The 17,733-nt window shown below is 39.2% G+C and overlaps 1 protein-coding gene across 1 annotated transcript in view; it reads right to left on the reverse strand.

The window, feature by feature from the left end:
* DTHD1 (death domain containing 1) overlaps positions 1 to 17,733 on the reverse strand; it is a 54,209-nt gene that overhangs the window by 27,033 nt on the left and 9,443 nt on the right. Inside the window, exons 4-6 of the mRNA XM_008581434.1 lie at positions 17,020 to 17,264; positions 8,016 to 8,180; positions 4,347 to 4,636 (exon numbers count right to left, since the gene is read on the reverse strand). Of these exons, the coding sequence (XP_008579656.1) occupies positions 4,347 to 4,636; positions 8,016 to 8,180; positions 17,020 to 17,264 (700 nt within the window). The remainder of the gene's footprint in view (positions 1 to 4,346; positions 4,637 to 8,015; positions 8,181 to 17,019; positions 17,265 to 17,733) is intronic.

A 17,733-nucleotide genomic window follows, 5' to 3' on the forward strand; every position in this document is an offset into this window, starting at 1 on the left:
TTTATATGTCAAGAAATCCAGGATTTACTTATATTTTGTGGGTGGGTTACTTGTTTCTTATAGCACTGTAGTTTCTTAATAATAAGTATTGACTATTTTCACTGATGACATAGGAAGTACAAATGTAGGAATAAATGCTTTGGCTTAGAAAAGTCAGATGAAGAAGTGAAAAGGCTAGCAATACAGGGAAGCAAAAAAAAAATCCTGTGAGAACAACAGGCTAAGGGTATTTCTATAATTCTAGCCCATTCTCCACCACCTCTACCTCTAAGCCACCGTCATCTCTTGCTTGGTTTACTGCAATGGCTCATTAACTGGTCTCGCTGCTTTTACTCCTGCTTCTACTGTCAATTCTCAACACAGTGATAACAAAAATCAGATCCTGTCACTCCTCTGTTGAAACCCTTTGTAGCTCTTCATTTCACTTAGCAAAAGAGGCAAAGTCCTTGCGATGACCTCCAAGGCATGATCAGTCTTCACCTCACCTCCTACAACCTCTCAATCCCTCTGATTCAGCCATCCCGGCCTCCTGCTGTTCCTCAAACACACAAGGCATGTTTCTGCCTCAGCTCATTTGCACTTGTAATTCCTCTGCCTGGGACAAACTCCCCTAAAATAAGGTTATGGCTTGTTCTTTCACATTCTTAGAGTCTTTGTTTAAATGTAACCTTCTCAAAAAGGTCTTCCCTGATGACTTTAAATTTGCAACTCTGCTGCTCCCTCCGAGACCCTTTTTATCATTTCCCTGCTTTATTTTTCTATAATGCATTTTTCAGCCTGTGTTAAGCTATAAATTTTTCATTTACTTATTTGCTTACTTTTTTGTTTATTCCCACTACACTATAATACTCCTACAGGGGATTTTTGTTGAATGAATGAATGGATGGTTATACTAGCATCCTACACATGTATCTAGGAAAATCACTTCCCTGGGCCAAAGGACCAAAGGGCAACTTTGAGACACACAAATCTCCACAGGGTGATATTAGATGTTATGCATGATGCTAAGGAGTCATTATATAAAATCTTGTAAAGCACTTCCTTGCAAATCATCATGTTGAAGGGATATCTGCACTCCCATGTTCATTGCAGCTCTGTTTACAATAGTCAAGACATGGAACCAACCTAAATGTCCACCGATGGATGATTGGATAAGGAAACTGCGGTATATGTACACCATGGAATACTACTCTGCCATAAAAAAGAATGAAATACGCCCATTTGCAACAACATGGATGAGCCTGGAGAAACTTATGTTGAGTGAAATAAGCAAAGCTCAGAGGGATAAATACCACATACACTCACTCATATGTGGGATCTAAGAGAGAAAGAAGGAAGGAAAGACCACAGTAGTGCATTGGATTTGAAGAGGGAGAGAACATTCCTTGGGCTACAAAGTGGAGTGGGGGGGGGAGGGAGAGGGAGGTTGGGGGTAATTGGGTGGGGGACACAGGGTACAAATGCAATTTGTGGTAATGGGTATGCTGCCAGTATGACTCTGGCCCTCACATCATGGGCACGAGGGGTGACAATCATCTTCGTATCTCACGAATATTCATAACCAATAATAATAAAAAAGCACTTCCTAGCCCTTTCTGGATTTTGTGTGTACTGGGGCTTGAATGTCACACAACAGAAAGTTTAAATGCTGAATTTACAGCTTTAATCTAGAGAATGAAAGCTTGCTGTAGCTTGTGTCCTGAAGAATGCTAAAGACCAATATGAGAACCAAGGGGAGTAAGGGGAGTACCTATCCATCTTTTTTCCTCTTAGAAATAGAAAGAGCTCATGTCCCTTGAACCTCACTCAGAAGAATCATCCATATTTGCTGTAAGTGAACAGAGAGATTTTGGCAATTCTCAAAGACGTGTTGTCTAAATTCATTAATTAAAGTTTTAAATACTTTTAATCACACTTAATAACATAATATTAAGTCCTCTCCTAAGCTTTTGTTTTCATTCTTTCAACAAATACTCACTGAGCTCCTTCCAGCTGCTGGGCACTGTCCTAGGTCCTGGGGATTGAATGGTGCCCACAAACAGAAAAGTCCCACCCACAATGGAACTGTAGTCAGACAAACTGGTCAAACAATTAAATGAGTAAATAGGAAATTGCATCTGCAACAAGGGCCACAAAGAATAGTGAGAATCTGAAAAAGTAAAATACAGCCCTGAAAAAAATAAAATAAGGACTGACATAATCAGGAAGGATAGGGGACGCTTCTCTGAACATGATCATTGAGGTGAGCCCTGAAGATACAGTAGGGTAGAGACTACCCCAGGCCGTGATGGAAGGACCAGGTATCCATTTTTCACTCGGGATCTTGTTCCTCTTAGGCAGAGAAAATGTCAGGTCCAAACATGGGTTTCCAGGAAAAGCAAAGCATAAAGGATCTGGGCATACTGTGTGCCTCATTTTCCTCGAATACAGATGAGCTCTTCTCCACCCCTTCCACGGAGGCATTGCACACAGGCTGGCCGTCCTCGGGCACTCTTATTTCAGCATGTGCTCCCTGCCTCCACTGCAGGCAGTTGCACACTCAGTACCACTGCCTATGAAAAGAACAGCGACTCACTCCTTCTTAGGGCAGTAGGTAAATACAGCTGCTGTCCCAAGTATTACAGGAAAATAATTTGCATCATTAGTTTGGGTGGGATGCTTCTGGGTTTTGACTATCTCTCATTAGAGAAATTTCCCCAGGGTGGACACAGTGTTTTCTGCTCCAAAAGCCAAGTAGGAAGGGACCAATTCCACCCTTCCTTCCTCTCCTGCCTGTCCCTCCCCTTCTCCCTTCTCTGACATCCTTGTAACTCACTCACTAAGTCCCATCAGCTGGTTCAGATGGCTGAGATAGTATATGTAAGAGAGAAAGAGACATTTCAAATTGTGACACTTCGAGTCTCACTTATTCCTGAGATACCAGAAAAAAAGGCAGCATCAGCTTCAAGCCTCACCATTTTTTTTGAAGTAACAAAGAGCTAATGGGTTGGAGCCATTTCTTGAATCAGAGAGTAAACAAGCATCATTAAATTCAATGGGATACCTATTAATTTATAAATGAACAGAGAATATTACCTCAAGTCAAGTGTATAGCAAGGCTCCTGGGCCAGAAACCACATAAAACCCATCCCTTAATTCTCCCGCACACTTCACCTTTACACACGTGCCTAATAGATTCTACTGTTTCTCAGAGAAAGGAGTTTGAGAGGTGAAGGGGCCGACTTCATTCAAAAGAAATTGCTGTGATGGAGACTCCTGCGAAGACCTCTTGCTCTCTTCTCCCACACACTGTTTCTCTACATTTCTCTTTCTCTGCATCTCTCTCCTTTATCTCTTTTGTCTCATCCATTCCCTTACTTCTCCCACCTCTGCTGTCACCTCTCATATTCATCATCCTGCTTGCTTTCCTTAGCATGGTCATATATTCATTCACTCCCTACACGTTTATCAAAAGCCTTTGACGTACCAGGTATGCTAGGCTCAGAGGATATAAAATGAGAGAGACATGGTCACCACCCTCATGAAGTTTGCATTCCAATGAAGAATTGTTCCATAAGTATATGCACAAAAAGTAAACCGATAAACAAATAAAATAATTTCAAATTGTGATAAGATTTATAATGGAGACACAAATGCAGTAGACAAATATGAGGATGAGAGGCAAACAGGTGTGTCATCTAGCCCAGGGATTCTTAACCTCTTCTGTGCCATGGACCTCTCTGGGGTTTGGTGAAAACTGTTGATTCCTTCTGAGAGCAGTTAATGAAGTTATTTTAAATACATAATATAATATACATGGAATTACAGATAAGGCAATTATACTAGAATATAGTTCTAGTCACACATCTCTTGGGAGTCCACTGACTCCAGGTTAGATTCTTTGTAAGACATCTTACAGAGTTTGGATATTATTTTAGGTAGACTAGGAGGTGATAATAAGATTTTAATCTGAGGAGTAACATGGTGTGGCTTATGTTTTTAAAAGATCACTGATGTTACTGCATGGAAAGAGATTTCATGGAGCTACTAGTGGAAGCAGGGGAGCACTTAGAAGGCAACTGCACTGTTGCAGGAAAGAGATGATCCTAGCTCGGACTTGGAGAGCAATTGTGGAAAAGACCGTTTCTAAGAACGTCACCTAGAATCTGTCTATGAAGGAATATGCATCTCCTAAGGAGTGAAGAAAGAGACTGGAAAGGAAGAATAAATTAGTGTTTTTCTCTTCCTACTTCCTCAAGGTTCCCCTCAATCCTCTGAAGGCTTCCTTAGTTATACCAGTTTAGTGATCTTCTGAAATTTGCAGCTTATAGCCCACAAAACACGTAAAAAGATTTCTTTATACTTACCGGTTGCAAATATGTTTCCAGTAAACCTTAAAAGAAGTTGTTCTCCTTCTCTCACTTGGAAATGACGAGATGACTCTGGAGGTCCCCCAAACCCTTCCAAGCGCAAGTTCTTAAGTGCCTGGTTTAAATCTTTAGAAGGCACCACTACAATAGCGACTCTGTGTGGATTGTCCTTCTGGTGAGACAGCACTACGCAGGCGGTGGTGCTGAGTGTGGCTTCCTCTAAAGATTTCACAAAAGAAACCAAATGGTTATTGTCCACAACAGGAGAGAGGTGAAGCACAATAAACCTGCATGGAAGAAAACAAGCAAGAGCTGAGGGGAAAATACAGCCTCAGAAACATCACTGATATCAAATATCATCCAAGAAAACAGCCACTATCAGCAAAATTTACTTTAAAATCAAGGATTCTGATGACTAACTTGTCAGACTCATGAATGACTGAAGTGAAACTCTTGGCAGTCAAGAAACCAGCTTAAACAAGCTTAAACTAAATTCTAAATCAGAATTTAGCTGGTTTCTTAAACAAAGAAATGGTACAGTCTCAGCTGAGCTGTAAATATGGCAGCATAGGGGGCTTCTGGTCAAGCCGGTGTAATAAACAGTCCCCAGCATCACTCTCTCCCACAAATCAACCAATTTACAACTATTAAAAAGCAACAACAGCCAAACTGGGACCGCTAGAGCTCAGGGGGAGAGGACAAGAGACCTACAGAGTGCATGAGGGAAGGAGAAGCCATGATGAGAGAAAGAAAAAACCACTCTGACTATTTTCGAGCCCCGGCCATGTCTAGGCTGGAGCTGCTGAGTGCACAGAGCAGGAGCCAGCAGAAGCCACAGCTGTGCCCTTCAGATGGAGTTGCTTGGAGGCAACAGGTGAAAAGAGGGCCTTGGTGGCCCCCAGGACAGCAAGACCACTAATAGGGTTCCTGTGGACCCACATAGGAGTGAGGAGCCAGAACAATTGAAAAAAAGGAGCCACTCAGAGGCCAGTTTGTCACCGCAAGAGACTGGCACAGGTCCCATCCCATGGGAAGTGTTTGGAGCATGGGTGGTGGGGGAGACGGGCCCACTGGGGAACACTGGGGCACAGCAAGGACAGCTGATCTGTCCCCCAAGCAGCATAGGACCACTCAGTGGAGATTGGTCAGGAATATAGAACTGCAGGGGGTGCAGTTGTGAAAGACTCAGGCCCAGACCAGAGTGTCCACACAACCCAGGTGCACCAGATCTCACAAGAGCCAGAAGTACCTATAAAGTCAATCCTTAAAACGTGAGCTCCACAAAAAGCCTTCCCCAAGGAATCAGCAGCAAAGCAGCAATTTAGCTCAACCACACAGTTCAATTACTGGTCCCCACAGGAAGTTCTCCCATTTTAGAAGTAAGCAAAGGACAACAAATTAGTTCCAGTGCAGAGTTGAAGTGGTGGGAACAGCAAATAACCCAACACAGAACTGAAAGAATAAAACAAAATACCCACAACTAGAGACAAAGTTTGATATTAACTAGCAAAGTTTTCACATCATTACAGAACACCTATAACACCTACATGGACCGGAAGTCCACGGAGCTACCAAGCCATGGAAGGGGGAGGGCTCCTGGCCTCAGCCATGCCCTCTGACACCCACAACCGGTCCCAAGGGTGGGGGCCTCGGGCCTTGGCCACACCCCACGACATGCCCAAAGCCCAGTGAAGACCACCAAGCCACAGCAGGAAGCAGCCCGGGCTGCCCCAGGCCAGGGTGGTGAGAATCCAAGGGCCTCGGCCACACACTCCTGCCATCTGCAACCAGCCCAGCAAAGACTACCAAGCTGCCACAAGAAGTGTCCTGGGCTTCTGAGCTGGGGTGTTAGGGGGCTAGGGCTTTAACCACAGCCCCCTGACATCTGCACCCAGCCTGGCAATGACCAAGCAACCACTGGAAGCCACCTGGTCTCCCCTGTGGGAATGAGGGGGGCACCACAGGCTTCAATCCCACCCCTCCTCCTTCCTCCTTCTTCCACCCTATTTCCTTCCCTTTCCCCTGCCCTCCAACTGCTTCACAACAGAATATAAAAAATATATATTAATTGGGCCAGCCCCGTGGCTCACTCGGGAGAGTGAGGCCCTGGTAGCACTGAGGCCGCGGGTTTGGATCCTATATAGGGATGGCCGGTGCACTTGATGGCTCAGCATGGTATGGACAACACCGTGCCGAGGGTCGCGATCCCCTTACCGGTCAAAGAAAAAAAAAAAAAAAATATATATATATATATTTATATATAAATATATATATATATATATAAATTAATAAATTTTTTAAAAAGGAAAAAGAAATATAGTAGCATATTTTAAGTTATATATTAAGCAGCTTTGTCAAAGAGTATTACTGCAAAATACAGAAGAGAAAGATGATCTACATAGTCCATATACTCCCAATAGGATGCACAATGTACACCATAATTAAGTGGGGATTGAAATATGTATCACTGTCACTGTGTGGTAAAGATTGTTCTAATGGACCCTGCTATGGATTTGAATTGTGCCCCCCCATTCATATGTTAAAGCACTAACCCCCAGTACCTCAGAATGTGACTTTATTCAGAGACAAGGTCTTTACATAGGTAATCAAGTTAAAGTGAGGACCCTGATCCAGTATGACTGGTGTCATAAAAAGGGGAAATTTAGACTCAGAGATAGGCACACAGAGAGAATACCATGGGAACATAAAGATGGCCATCTACAAGCCAGGGAGAGAGGCCAGGACAGATCTTTCCCTCAAAGGGTATCAATCCTGCTAGCACCTTAATTGTGGACTACGAGCCTCCAGAACAGTGAGACAATACATTTCTGTAGTTCAAGCCACCCAATTTGCAGAACTTTGTTGCAACAGTCCTGGACTAGTACAAATCTCCCCCTGGGCTCGGCCTACAGGAGCCACCTCCCCCAGGGCAGCCCCACACCCACAGACGATGACTGGCAGATGTGGGGTGTACAGCCAGCCTCCCTGCACTCACACTGCAGAGCTCCCCTGAGGTGTCAGGCCGAGGAAGACGTCAGCTGAAACCACAGTTTCTCCCACTGCCCCCCTTGCCTACATTCTTCTTTCATCCCCTTACAGGATTCTCCTAAGATCCCTCCCTCAATAAGTCACTTAAATTCTCATCTCAGACTGTTTCTGTAGAATTTGATCTGAGACCATCATAGATGTAAGATCTTCCTTTATGAGTGTCTACTCCTCATGAGCCTTAAATCTGTCTAACTCTTCTCATAATGAACTGTCTAGAAAACATGGAAATGAGAAGGTAAAATGAGGGCACTGAAATAACAAATTCGGTTTATATAGACATAGTTACGAGATGAGCATAATACGAATGGTTAATTACTATCTCCATGGAATTTCAAAAATGAAGGTGCTATTTTAAAACTATTTTGGAGTTAGAAGGAACCTATAAAAATAAACCTAAGCTAGGAGTGGTTCCAAAAGTACTTGTTAAATTATCACAAATGAAATTAGAGGTAGCATATTCGTGTCAATTCTGGTTTGCATTTTAAGCACACTCTAAAGGATAGTTCCTATTCCTATTTGAGGATAGGAACTAATCCTACAATTCCATTTCTTTAAATATCAATTGTGGACCACCAGGAGAGAATACCTTCAACTTTGATTGTTGACTATTGTTATTACCTCTCTAAATGTTCATACAATTCAAATGATATCAAGCCACTCTGCACGGTTCTCAGTACCACATTATCAAGCCCAAACCAACCACTGTCTCGACTTCTGAATCCCAGTAATTTCAAAGATTCACAGGCATTTTTTCCAGGATTTCTTATGGAAGTGCTTTTTGTCCTGTAAAATGGTAACAGAAAAGAAATTGGTAAAATTTACATAGCATAAATCCTATTTAGTTCACTCATTCTTTCATTAAGTGGTATATCCAACTACAATTAATCAAGTATATAATATGTGCCAGTAATTATGCTATGTACATAGAATACAAAGATAAGAGATATACTCATAAAGCCCTCGCCCTACAGAAGTTCACACTATCAGAGTATTATCTAATTACAGTACAAGGTGATCTGTGTGGTAATTAAAGGAATGCACAGGATGGTTTAAGAGCAGAAGTGAGGTGCTCAGGGAAACTGCAAAGTGAAAATGCTGATATTTGAGATGAGTTTTGGAGAATAAGAAGCATTTAACTACTGGCAAAAGAAATTTGAGAGAACACTCCAAAACATTAATAAACTCGCTAATTTAAACCTGGATGCTTTAGGGTAGCCAAGAGTGGTCGTTTAGCATAATAGGTAAGACCACAGACGGTGGAGTATAACTGCCCAACCTCAAATCCTGGGTGGCCCTGCCGCTTCTTAAATGTATAACCATAGCCGAGTTATTTCATTTCTCTGTATTTCAGCTTTCTTATCTATAATATGAGAATAATAGTAGTAACTACATCATAAGGTTAAATTAGTTATTTTTTGTAAAGAACTTATAATTGTATTGAGTATAAGTGGCATTAATATTATCTTAATTCCTACAGCAGGCATAACCAATTAGCTTTCCTGTACAATTTTCTTCTTGGTTATCCTGTCCCACCTAAAGGCCCTGAAAGAGGCAGTTGTATATACCAGGTGATACTTTTCCACAATCACAGCTGATTTAACAGTAGACCAATTTTCAATGGTCAGACAATTTGGTTCTGTTTCTTTAGAATTTGAGGACCAGAGACTGTCACTTGTCACTGTCTCTTGGCTGTGGTGCCCTGGACTATGAAAATTAATAAACAAAGAGATTAAGAAAGAAAAAATAGGTAAGAGAGAAAGGGAAAAAATCAAGAAGAAAGAATGCATTTCATTTTAGAGATGGAGAAAGCATAGATTAACTATCGTAGCCTTACAATAAACTTTTTTCTTGAATTTATTTAGGTGGATATCTATTTCTCACAACCAAAGGAAAAAAAGTCTTTCAATTGAATATCTAGGGAAAAGAATTCTCGGCCCAATGATGCTACATCCCACAAGGAGACAACCATTCTTCTCAAGTACTAAGAATGAAGATTCAAGTGTCAATTTCACACTTTTATTTGTAAATAGACTAGAACTATGGGCTTAAAATCACCTTAGTTTCACAGGTTGAGCTGTCCTATGACTCATAGATTAAGAACTGAGCTAGATTTTAAATGTCTTCCCTGAAAACTTTGTGATCTGTATTGGTTACTTCAGGGAATCAACCAGATTAAAATCAGGAGTATAGGGGGAAAAAATAACATTTGGCTGTTGGGTTATAACCACAGATATGGTGAATTTTGTAGCCCTTGTAAGTTAATAATTTATTCACACAGGAAGATAAACTCATAATGAATCGAGAACATTGGCCATTTACTAGAAATTGACTTAATTAAATGCAATGTTGAATTTTTTTTTCCTGATAGCAACCCTTCACTTTTTTTTTGCCAACAGCCTAAATTTTCTGTGGGGACCTACAGGCTCCCAAGTTTGGTGTTTCTGTTTCTACTCCCAGGTCCAGGTGAACATAAAACCTAAGCCAAATAGTGCATTTGGTATTCATTAGTGTTGTTCACCAAAAAATCCAATTTTCCCTTGTCTGAGTATGTAATAGGGTTGTACCTCCTGACCCCTATGATTGAATAGGGGGGGCATGTGATTAGTTCTGGCTAATGAATTGTGAATGAAAGAAACGTGTCACTTTGAGACCAAGCATTTAATTGCTAATGTGGGCCTACCCAAAGGTCTTTCTTCTGCCACGATAACAACAACCAGACAGTGGCTGCTCTGTCAGCCGAGGTCCTGGAGTGAGGATGACCAGAACCTTTGATGGCCTCGCAGTACATGGGAGATACAAAGACTGTTGTTATAGCCCTTGGGATTTGGGAGTTTTGCTATCCTGGCATACCCTCAGCTAATCTGCACTGTGTAGTTTATCTTCTTTCTGGTTCCAGTGATCTAGTCAGTGATGGGTTTGTGACAGATTTGGAGGGAGAATCAGACCTTGGGCTTTTATGCATATTCATGAGGAAAAGAAGCTTCCTCTTTTCCACCTATCTTGGAGCTATGAAGATGTATCCATGTTGCTAGCATGAGGGACAAGCATGTCAGAGAATGGAATTGTCACAGAGGAAAGCAGATAGAGAAGAGAAATTGGATTGTTTCTGGTTCAAGGAAAAATGTAAAGATAGATATATACCCAGATTTTTAATTTATGTAGACCAAAGAATTCATTTTTTGCTTAATACTGGGTTTGCTTTTCTGTCACTTAAATCAAGAGTCCTTAATGACAAAAAGATCAAACTTAGACTTTAATATGATAATAGACATAATCCATATTCAAATTAAATTATCAAATAGTATACTTGTGTCTCCCAGCTGTTAACAGCTCTGAAACTAAACTATTTCCTTTACATGAAGGCACTTCAAGAAGTTCATGGAAAAATAGAATTAAGATAATATGAATATTTCCATGAACTTTTTGAAGTGCCTTCATATATGCTATGAGCAAAGTTTGACAACTAGTGTTATCTAGCAGTGAGTTGCACTTAATCAAACTCCACCAAAGACAACATTTTGATGTAATAAAAATTCTATAATATATAGTAAACCTTTATTAAAACAATTAGTTTATTCAAGAATAGTCAAATTCTGCTTGGGACTCACCCAGACAGAAGTAAGACAGAGGATACTGATTAAAATGTGCATGCTAGGGCCGGCCCGGTGGCGCACTGCTATAGTGCGCCGCTTGGGAAGCGCGGTGGCGCTCCCGCCGAGGGTTCGGATCCCACATACAGACTGGTTCCCGCTCACTGGCTGAGCGAGGCGCGGGAGCATCACCAAGGGCTGCGATCCCGTTGCCGGTCCCGGTGCGCACTGCTATAGTGCGCCGCTTGGGAAGCGCGGTGGCGCTCCCGCCGAGGGTTCGGATCCCACATACAGACTGGTTCCCGCTCACTGGCTGAGCGAGGCGCGGGAGCAACACCGAGGGTTGCGATCCTGTTGCCAGTCCCGGTCCGGTCCGGGGGCGACACTGAGGGTTGCGATCCGTTGCCGGACACGGAAAAAGACAAAAAAAAGGAAAAAAAAATGTGCATGCTATTTTATCTGTGGAATGAATAAAATATGATGCAGAATTTGACAAGCAATTATATCATTAAAATTCTCATATTTTAGTTTTAGAACATTCTCTTTGTGATATGCATAATACATAGGTATTTAAATGTGAATGTCATTAATGTTTTAGGATTAACTTTTTCTCAGAAAACTATACTTTAGTTATTAAAGTACTAACTTTAAATGGTATTCTGCACCCAAAAAGCTAAAATTTTTCTCATTATAAGTTATGCATGTTGATTATAGAACTATTTTAAAAATGAAAGTAAATGGAAGAAGAAAGTACACACAGTCTCATTGATTAGAGCCAAATACTGTAATACATTGATGAACTTCTGGTAGTTTTTTTTTTTTTCTATGTAGTTTTTCATTTGGTTTGTAAAGTGGTGACCATATTCCATGCCAAATTGTATACACTAATTTTAACATTTGTAACCAATGTAATCACCTTTGGCTATCAACTTAATGACATGGGATCTTCATCACATCACTGAGATAAAAGTTCTCTCCTGATTCAATTATCCTTTTCAACCATAGACTCATAAGTTCTTGGAGCTTTGGCCCAGTCCACGGTGTCATTAGTCCTGGCTACAGTCACGAAGCAAAGATAAAAGACTGCATGATACCCTATGCAGTCCCCAGTCTTCATGCATGAGCCGTGTTCTTTTCTGCTTTGCTGATATTGCTGCCTCACTGTTGACAACAGAGGATTCCTGGTGTTCTGATGCCATGCTGCTCCACTGGTGTGTTTACTAGCACATGCCACTATTCCAGCAGCGGTTTTTCACAATGTAAAAGGGAAAAATTAGAAAACTCTCCCCCCACTGTTATGCTTACATGTAATTCAGGCATTTCACCCTGAGCTTGCACTCCAATGATACTGTACCTCACTAGACCCACTCACCCTGGCCCCAACATACACACACAGTCATTTTTCCAAAGAAATATCCACAGTGCTAGACATTTCCTGTACTTTGTGCACAGCTTGCTTTGTTGAGAAGCCTAGGTCACCCATTCAAATTCCCTTCTCCTTTGCGCTGTCTTTTCTTGCCAGCTGACCTCAGAATATTCACCTCAGCCCAAGAGAAATGTTTCAATAATGTTGCACCTCAGGAAAAAAAAAGGAGAGATGACTTCAATCTCTTCCCTCAGAAGGCTCTGTTTCCACTCTGTACATTTGCCCATCTATCCTCTGGGATGATAAATTCCATACACCAAAGAGTATACGGATAATTTAGATGTATTAGTTAAGACTCTTTGGGATACGAGTAACGGAAAGACAAATTCATTTTATTTAATTATAAGTAATACTTGTTTGAATTATAATAATACTTGTTTGTTAATGGAGCAAACAGACAAATGTGGAGGGCCTCAGATGAAAACTGTATCTGGAAGTCAAATGTAATCTTTATTTCTCTTCTTTGCATTTTTTTTCCCTCTATTACTCCTGATCATCTTTGTCCAACTGGTAGAAAACATGGCTATTAACAATTCCTGAGTTTTATATCCTGAAATAGAATCTGTCCAAGAAACTGACCCTGTTATTTCTTGAGTCCAGGACTCTTCCTATGTCCACAATTCCAAGCATTAAGGAATTATGATCATCCCATTTAGGGGCAATCATTTAATTATAAGGAGGACATCGATGAACATAAAAGTTTCCATTGGGTCCACATGGATAAAAATGATAACTTCCAGAAATTGTAGTACAAGTCCCCAAAATTAATTAAGACAAAGCAATAGATATACACTCCAGGCTGCATTTTCTCAAGTCTAACAGTGCCTTGTTACATCTTACCCACATAAAGGCCTTAATGCCACACAAGGAATACTCAAAAGATTTTTCTCAAGATAAAATTTTTGGTATGCTACCTTCAAGTTTAACAAATAAAAGTCTTATTTGCTAGTAAGCATGTGTTTCAATGTTTTAACAAAACTATTTTCCTCTATTCAATGAGATTTGCCTGTGTTGAAATGTAGCACTGACTGATAAGCACAAAGGAAGATATGGTATGTGTGATGTTACTATATAAAATTACTATTTCTTTCTTACATTGTCTCTCTAAAATATTATAAATTTAATAAATAAAACACAATTATAAATAACAAATTGAGAATAAATACTATGAGGAACCTCACCTCCTAATGCAAAACAACTAGATTCTGATAAATATGCTTTCTGATACATATTTTTTGACTTGCATAAGTAGGGGAAATCTTAAAGGAATTCCCCAAACTTCCCTCCAGAAATGTACAAAGTCAGGGTTGCGGCTGAGGGAACAACCAGACAAGAATGATGGGATTACTATGAGGACAAATGCCTTCCCAATAATTTAGATACAGGAGTATGCAACTATAAGCAATAATCACATAAGCAGAACATGAAGCTCTCAATCCTTGGGATCATAGCCATATAGGAAATGTGAACTTGAGACCTTCACCAAGACTCTCAAGGAGGCTAAAGTAGTCTCAGTTAAGGAGCAGCTGGTTCTCAGCAGAGGCAGAAACAAATGCCATCTGGAAGAAAACAGTTCTGTTTTATGCCTGCAGAAATTTCATATATACCTGCTCACAAATAAAAGTTCCCAAACAAATGAGGAGATAAATACCATGAATGACAGTCAATGGAAGCAACAGGCAACAGATATAAACACTCCAAGGATGGAAAGTACAGGAATTAGTAAATACAGGATGAAAACAACTGTATATGAAAAGTTTAATAAAAATGAAGGACAGCATTACAAAAATAAATCAGCAGCAAGAGACTCTCAAAAACAATTAGGGAGATTTGAATAAGAGCTAAATATAACTTTCAGAAATAAAAAATACAATTGGTAAAAACAATAACATAATAGATTAATGAGTTTTAAAGTATACAGTATTTTTGGCATTTTGAACTGGAATGTGAAGAAATTGCTCAAAATACAACACACAGAGACAGGGAGATGGAAAATACAGAAGGGAAGTAAAGAAATATGGAATTTAGAAAGAGGCAGTTTAATATACATCTAAGGGAAACCCATAAGTGCAGAGTGGATAAAATGGAGAAGAGTTATTTGATTAGAAAGCACATAAAATTTTTTTAGAAATGTGAAAAGGCATAAATCCATTTACTCAGAAAGCACAATCTATTGTAATCAGAAAAAGTTTTTAAGGTTCACATCTAGATATATCATAGGTAACTGCAGAATACTAAGTACAGAGAAAAAACCTTAAAAGCAGCCAGCAAGATAAACGAGACCACCCATAAAGTTATGAAAACTGTATTCACTGCAGTCTTCACAATGTCTATGATGAAATCCATAAAGAGTGAAACACTATCCCCAAAGAGATGAGAAAAAAAAATCACTGTCAAACTAGAATCTTATGCCAAATGTGTTCTCCAAAGACAACCCCAGTGAACTATGCTCTCAGTATTCATGCCCTTGTCTAGTACGCTTGCACAACGAACTACAGCCAGCTCTGTGACTCACCTTTAACCAGTAGAGTGCTGCAGAAGAAGACATATAGGAATAAATTCAAGTACATGTGATCAAACAAATAAGTAAATAAAAGCAAAGGAATGATTTAAACTTTCAGAATACTGGTTAACTTCAGTGGGCTGAGGAGCAACTGTGGTGGGAAGGAAGGGGATGGTATAGGAGAGGGGCAGGTAAAGAGATGCAATTTTATTGATAATATAATTTCTTAAATTATATAGCAGCTTTACCAGTTGTCCATTTTATTATGTGACATGATTTACATAGAATTTGCAAATATTCTTGGGTATGATTCACATATTACATTTGAATGAGACAACTTTAAAAACAATAGATAATGTCATTTTTCACAGGCAAAAAAACATTTTCTTATCTAATAATCTAAAGTATTTCTTGTATAATATGGAATGTTTCTGTTTAATATATTATTTTTCCACTTTCATTGCTGTTGAGAAATCTTTTCTGACTCATAACTAAATGACTCTCATCTTTTCCCCCAAAATCACTCAGACATGAAGGAATGTAATACAATACAGACTTTTTATTTGTAATATTTGGACTATGCTTTGCCTCAAATAACTTTTATCTTTTTTTATTTCATAAGACATGAATTGCTTCGTTGTGTTTTTGTTTCCACAGAAAATGTTCAACTGGCTTTCACATAAATATAAATTATGTTTAATCCATTTATATTTATTGTCATAACTAAGGATTGTATATACTTCATCTTGTTTAAGCTTTCTCATGAATAGATTCATGTCATTATGCTGTTTTCTTGTTTCCTTTCTATCTCTCTGCCATAAAAACTTTTACTTCTGTCTTTTTTCCTTTTATATTATTTATACGCAATATCAGATTTTTAAAAAAATAAGAATAAGACTTTCCTGTTCTTGATAACTCAAATTTCATCTCGTTAAGTCAGTCCATTATTTTTATCTATTTATCTATTCATTTTGTTAAGAGCATGTGAGTAACAGAGAAAGGAGAACACTTCTACAATGCTGGTGGGGCTGTGAATTAGCACAGCCATTATGGAAAACAGTATGGAGGTTTCTCTAACAACTATAAACAGATCTTCCATATGATTTGGCAAATCCCACTACTGGGTATATACCCAAAGGAATGGAAATCATCATGTTGAAGGGACACCCTGCACTCCCGTGTTCATGGCAGCTCTATTTACAGTAGCCAAGATATAGAACCAACCTAAGTGTCCTTTGACTGGATAGGGAAAATGTGGTACGTATATATAATGGAATACTACTTAGCTATTAAAAAGAATAAAATTCTGCCATTCAGAGCTACATGAATGAGCTTGGACAAAATTGTGTTATGTGAAACAAGCCAGGCACAGAAAGAGAAACACAGCATGTCCCCCTCACTCATAAATAGGAGCAAAAATATAGCAGCCTCTCAATTAATAGTAGTTATTATTTCAATTAAGTGTCTCAAATTTTTTCACCTTTTGATTTTCCAAAGGAAAAAATAATTTTCCTTCAGAACCAAAGAATAGAAAGATTCCTTCTTCTTCTATTAGGAAAAAAAGGTAAGTATTAAATAAAAGGATGGGAATTAGGAGGAAGATCCCTATCATTCTGTGTACCATATTTGTTGTTAGATTTCATTTCTGGTTTTATTTCTGGCTGGTAACTTAATATGTATATTTGTCTTATTGGTGGGGATTTCACTTAATTCTAAAAATTAAGAGAAGGAATCTACCTATATGGCAAATATAAATTCAAATTTAATTGGTTTTGTAAAATAACAGGTTGGTCTCTTTTCTACAATAACAGAACACTTTTAAATATAGAAATTAAAACCACCATTTCACATCTTTGTAACTAACCATATCATACATTTTTTAAAAGGATTAATTTTACCTCTTTCAAATCAATCTTATCAAATAAGCACAATCTGGGGCCCATTACAGCTAAAATCATTAACTTTTCTAAACCCATAACATTTTATTTCTAGATTAAAGATGTTTCTTAATATTTCCATACAAGACATTTGATTAGAATTTTTAAATATTTACATTTCTTTGTTTACCATTAAGCCATTTAGCAATACTAGGATCTTACTCACCGGTTGAAATATAAAGGTGTGATCCTGTTTGTTGTGGCACTAGCTGTTCTTTTATGATCTATGTCAGACCCAAAATTGTTTTTATCAGGGTGTGGAGAACAAGGTAGGAATACAGTGACTGGCTTCTGAAAGGGATGGGTTGATGGGTGCTGAACATGAATCAGAGGACTTGTGGATAGGACTGAGTATGAAGTGTCTTGCTTGGTTTTTAAATATGCCACCAGAGATGGGTCAACTGGCTGGATCTAAACAAAGAAAAAGTGTACACATTCTTATATTTTAGTAGCAAAAAATGCAAAATATTAACACATTTCTAAGCCGATTTTTTGAAAATTTTATAGAGATTAGTTTTACACATTTCTCTATGCATTGTTAACTAGAATCAACACTGCACTTTTATAATAAAAGAGCACAGCATTTGGGCCCCTTTTTACAAAATGTTTCTGAAATTTGGGTTTTCTGTCCTATGTTATAAATGACTGAGAAATGTTCTTAACTTGTAAGCAACATAATGACCTAGAAAATAAAACAATTTCTTTTTTTTTTTTTTTTTTTTTTTTTTTTTCCGTGTCCGGCAATGGATCGCAACCCCCAGTGTCCCCCCCGTACCGGACCGGGACCGGCAACGGGATCGCAACCCTCAGTGTCACCCCCGTACCGGACCGGGACCGGCAACGGGATCGCAACCCTCGGTGTTGCTCCCACGCCTCCCTC

This window comes from Galeopterus variegatus, unplaced genomic scaffold (genome assembly GCF_000696425.1).
Source record: "Galeopterus variegatus unplaced genomic scaffold, G_variegatus-3.0.2 Scaffold2356, whole genome shotgun sequence".
Lineage (NCBI taxonomy): Eukaryota > Metazoa > Chordata > Mammalia > Dermoptera > Cynocephalidae > Galeopterus > Galeopterus variegatus.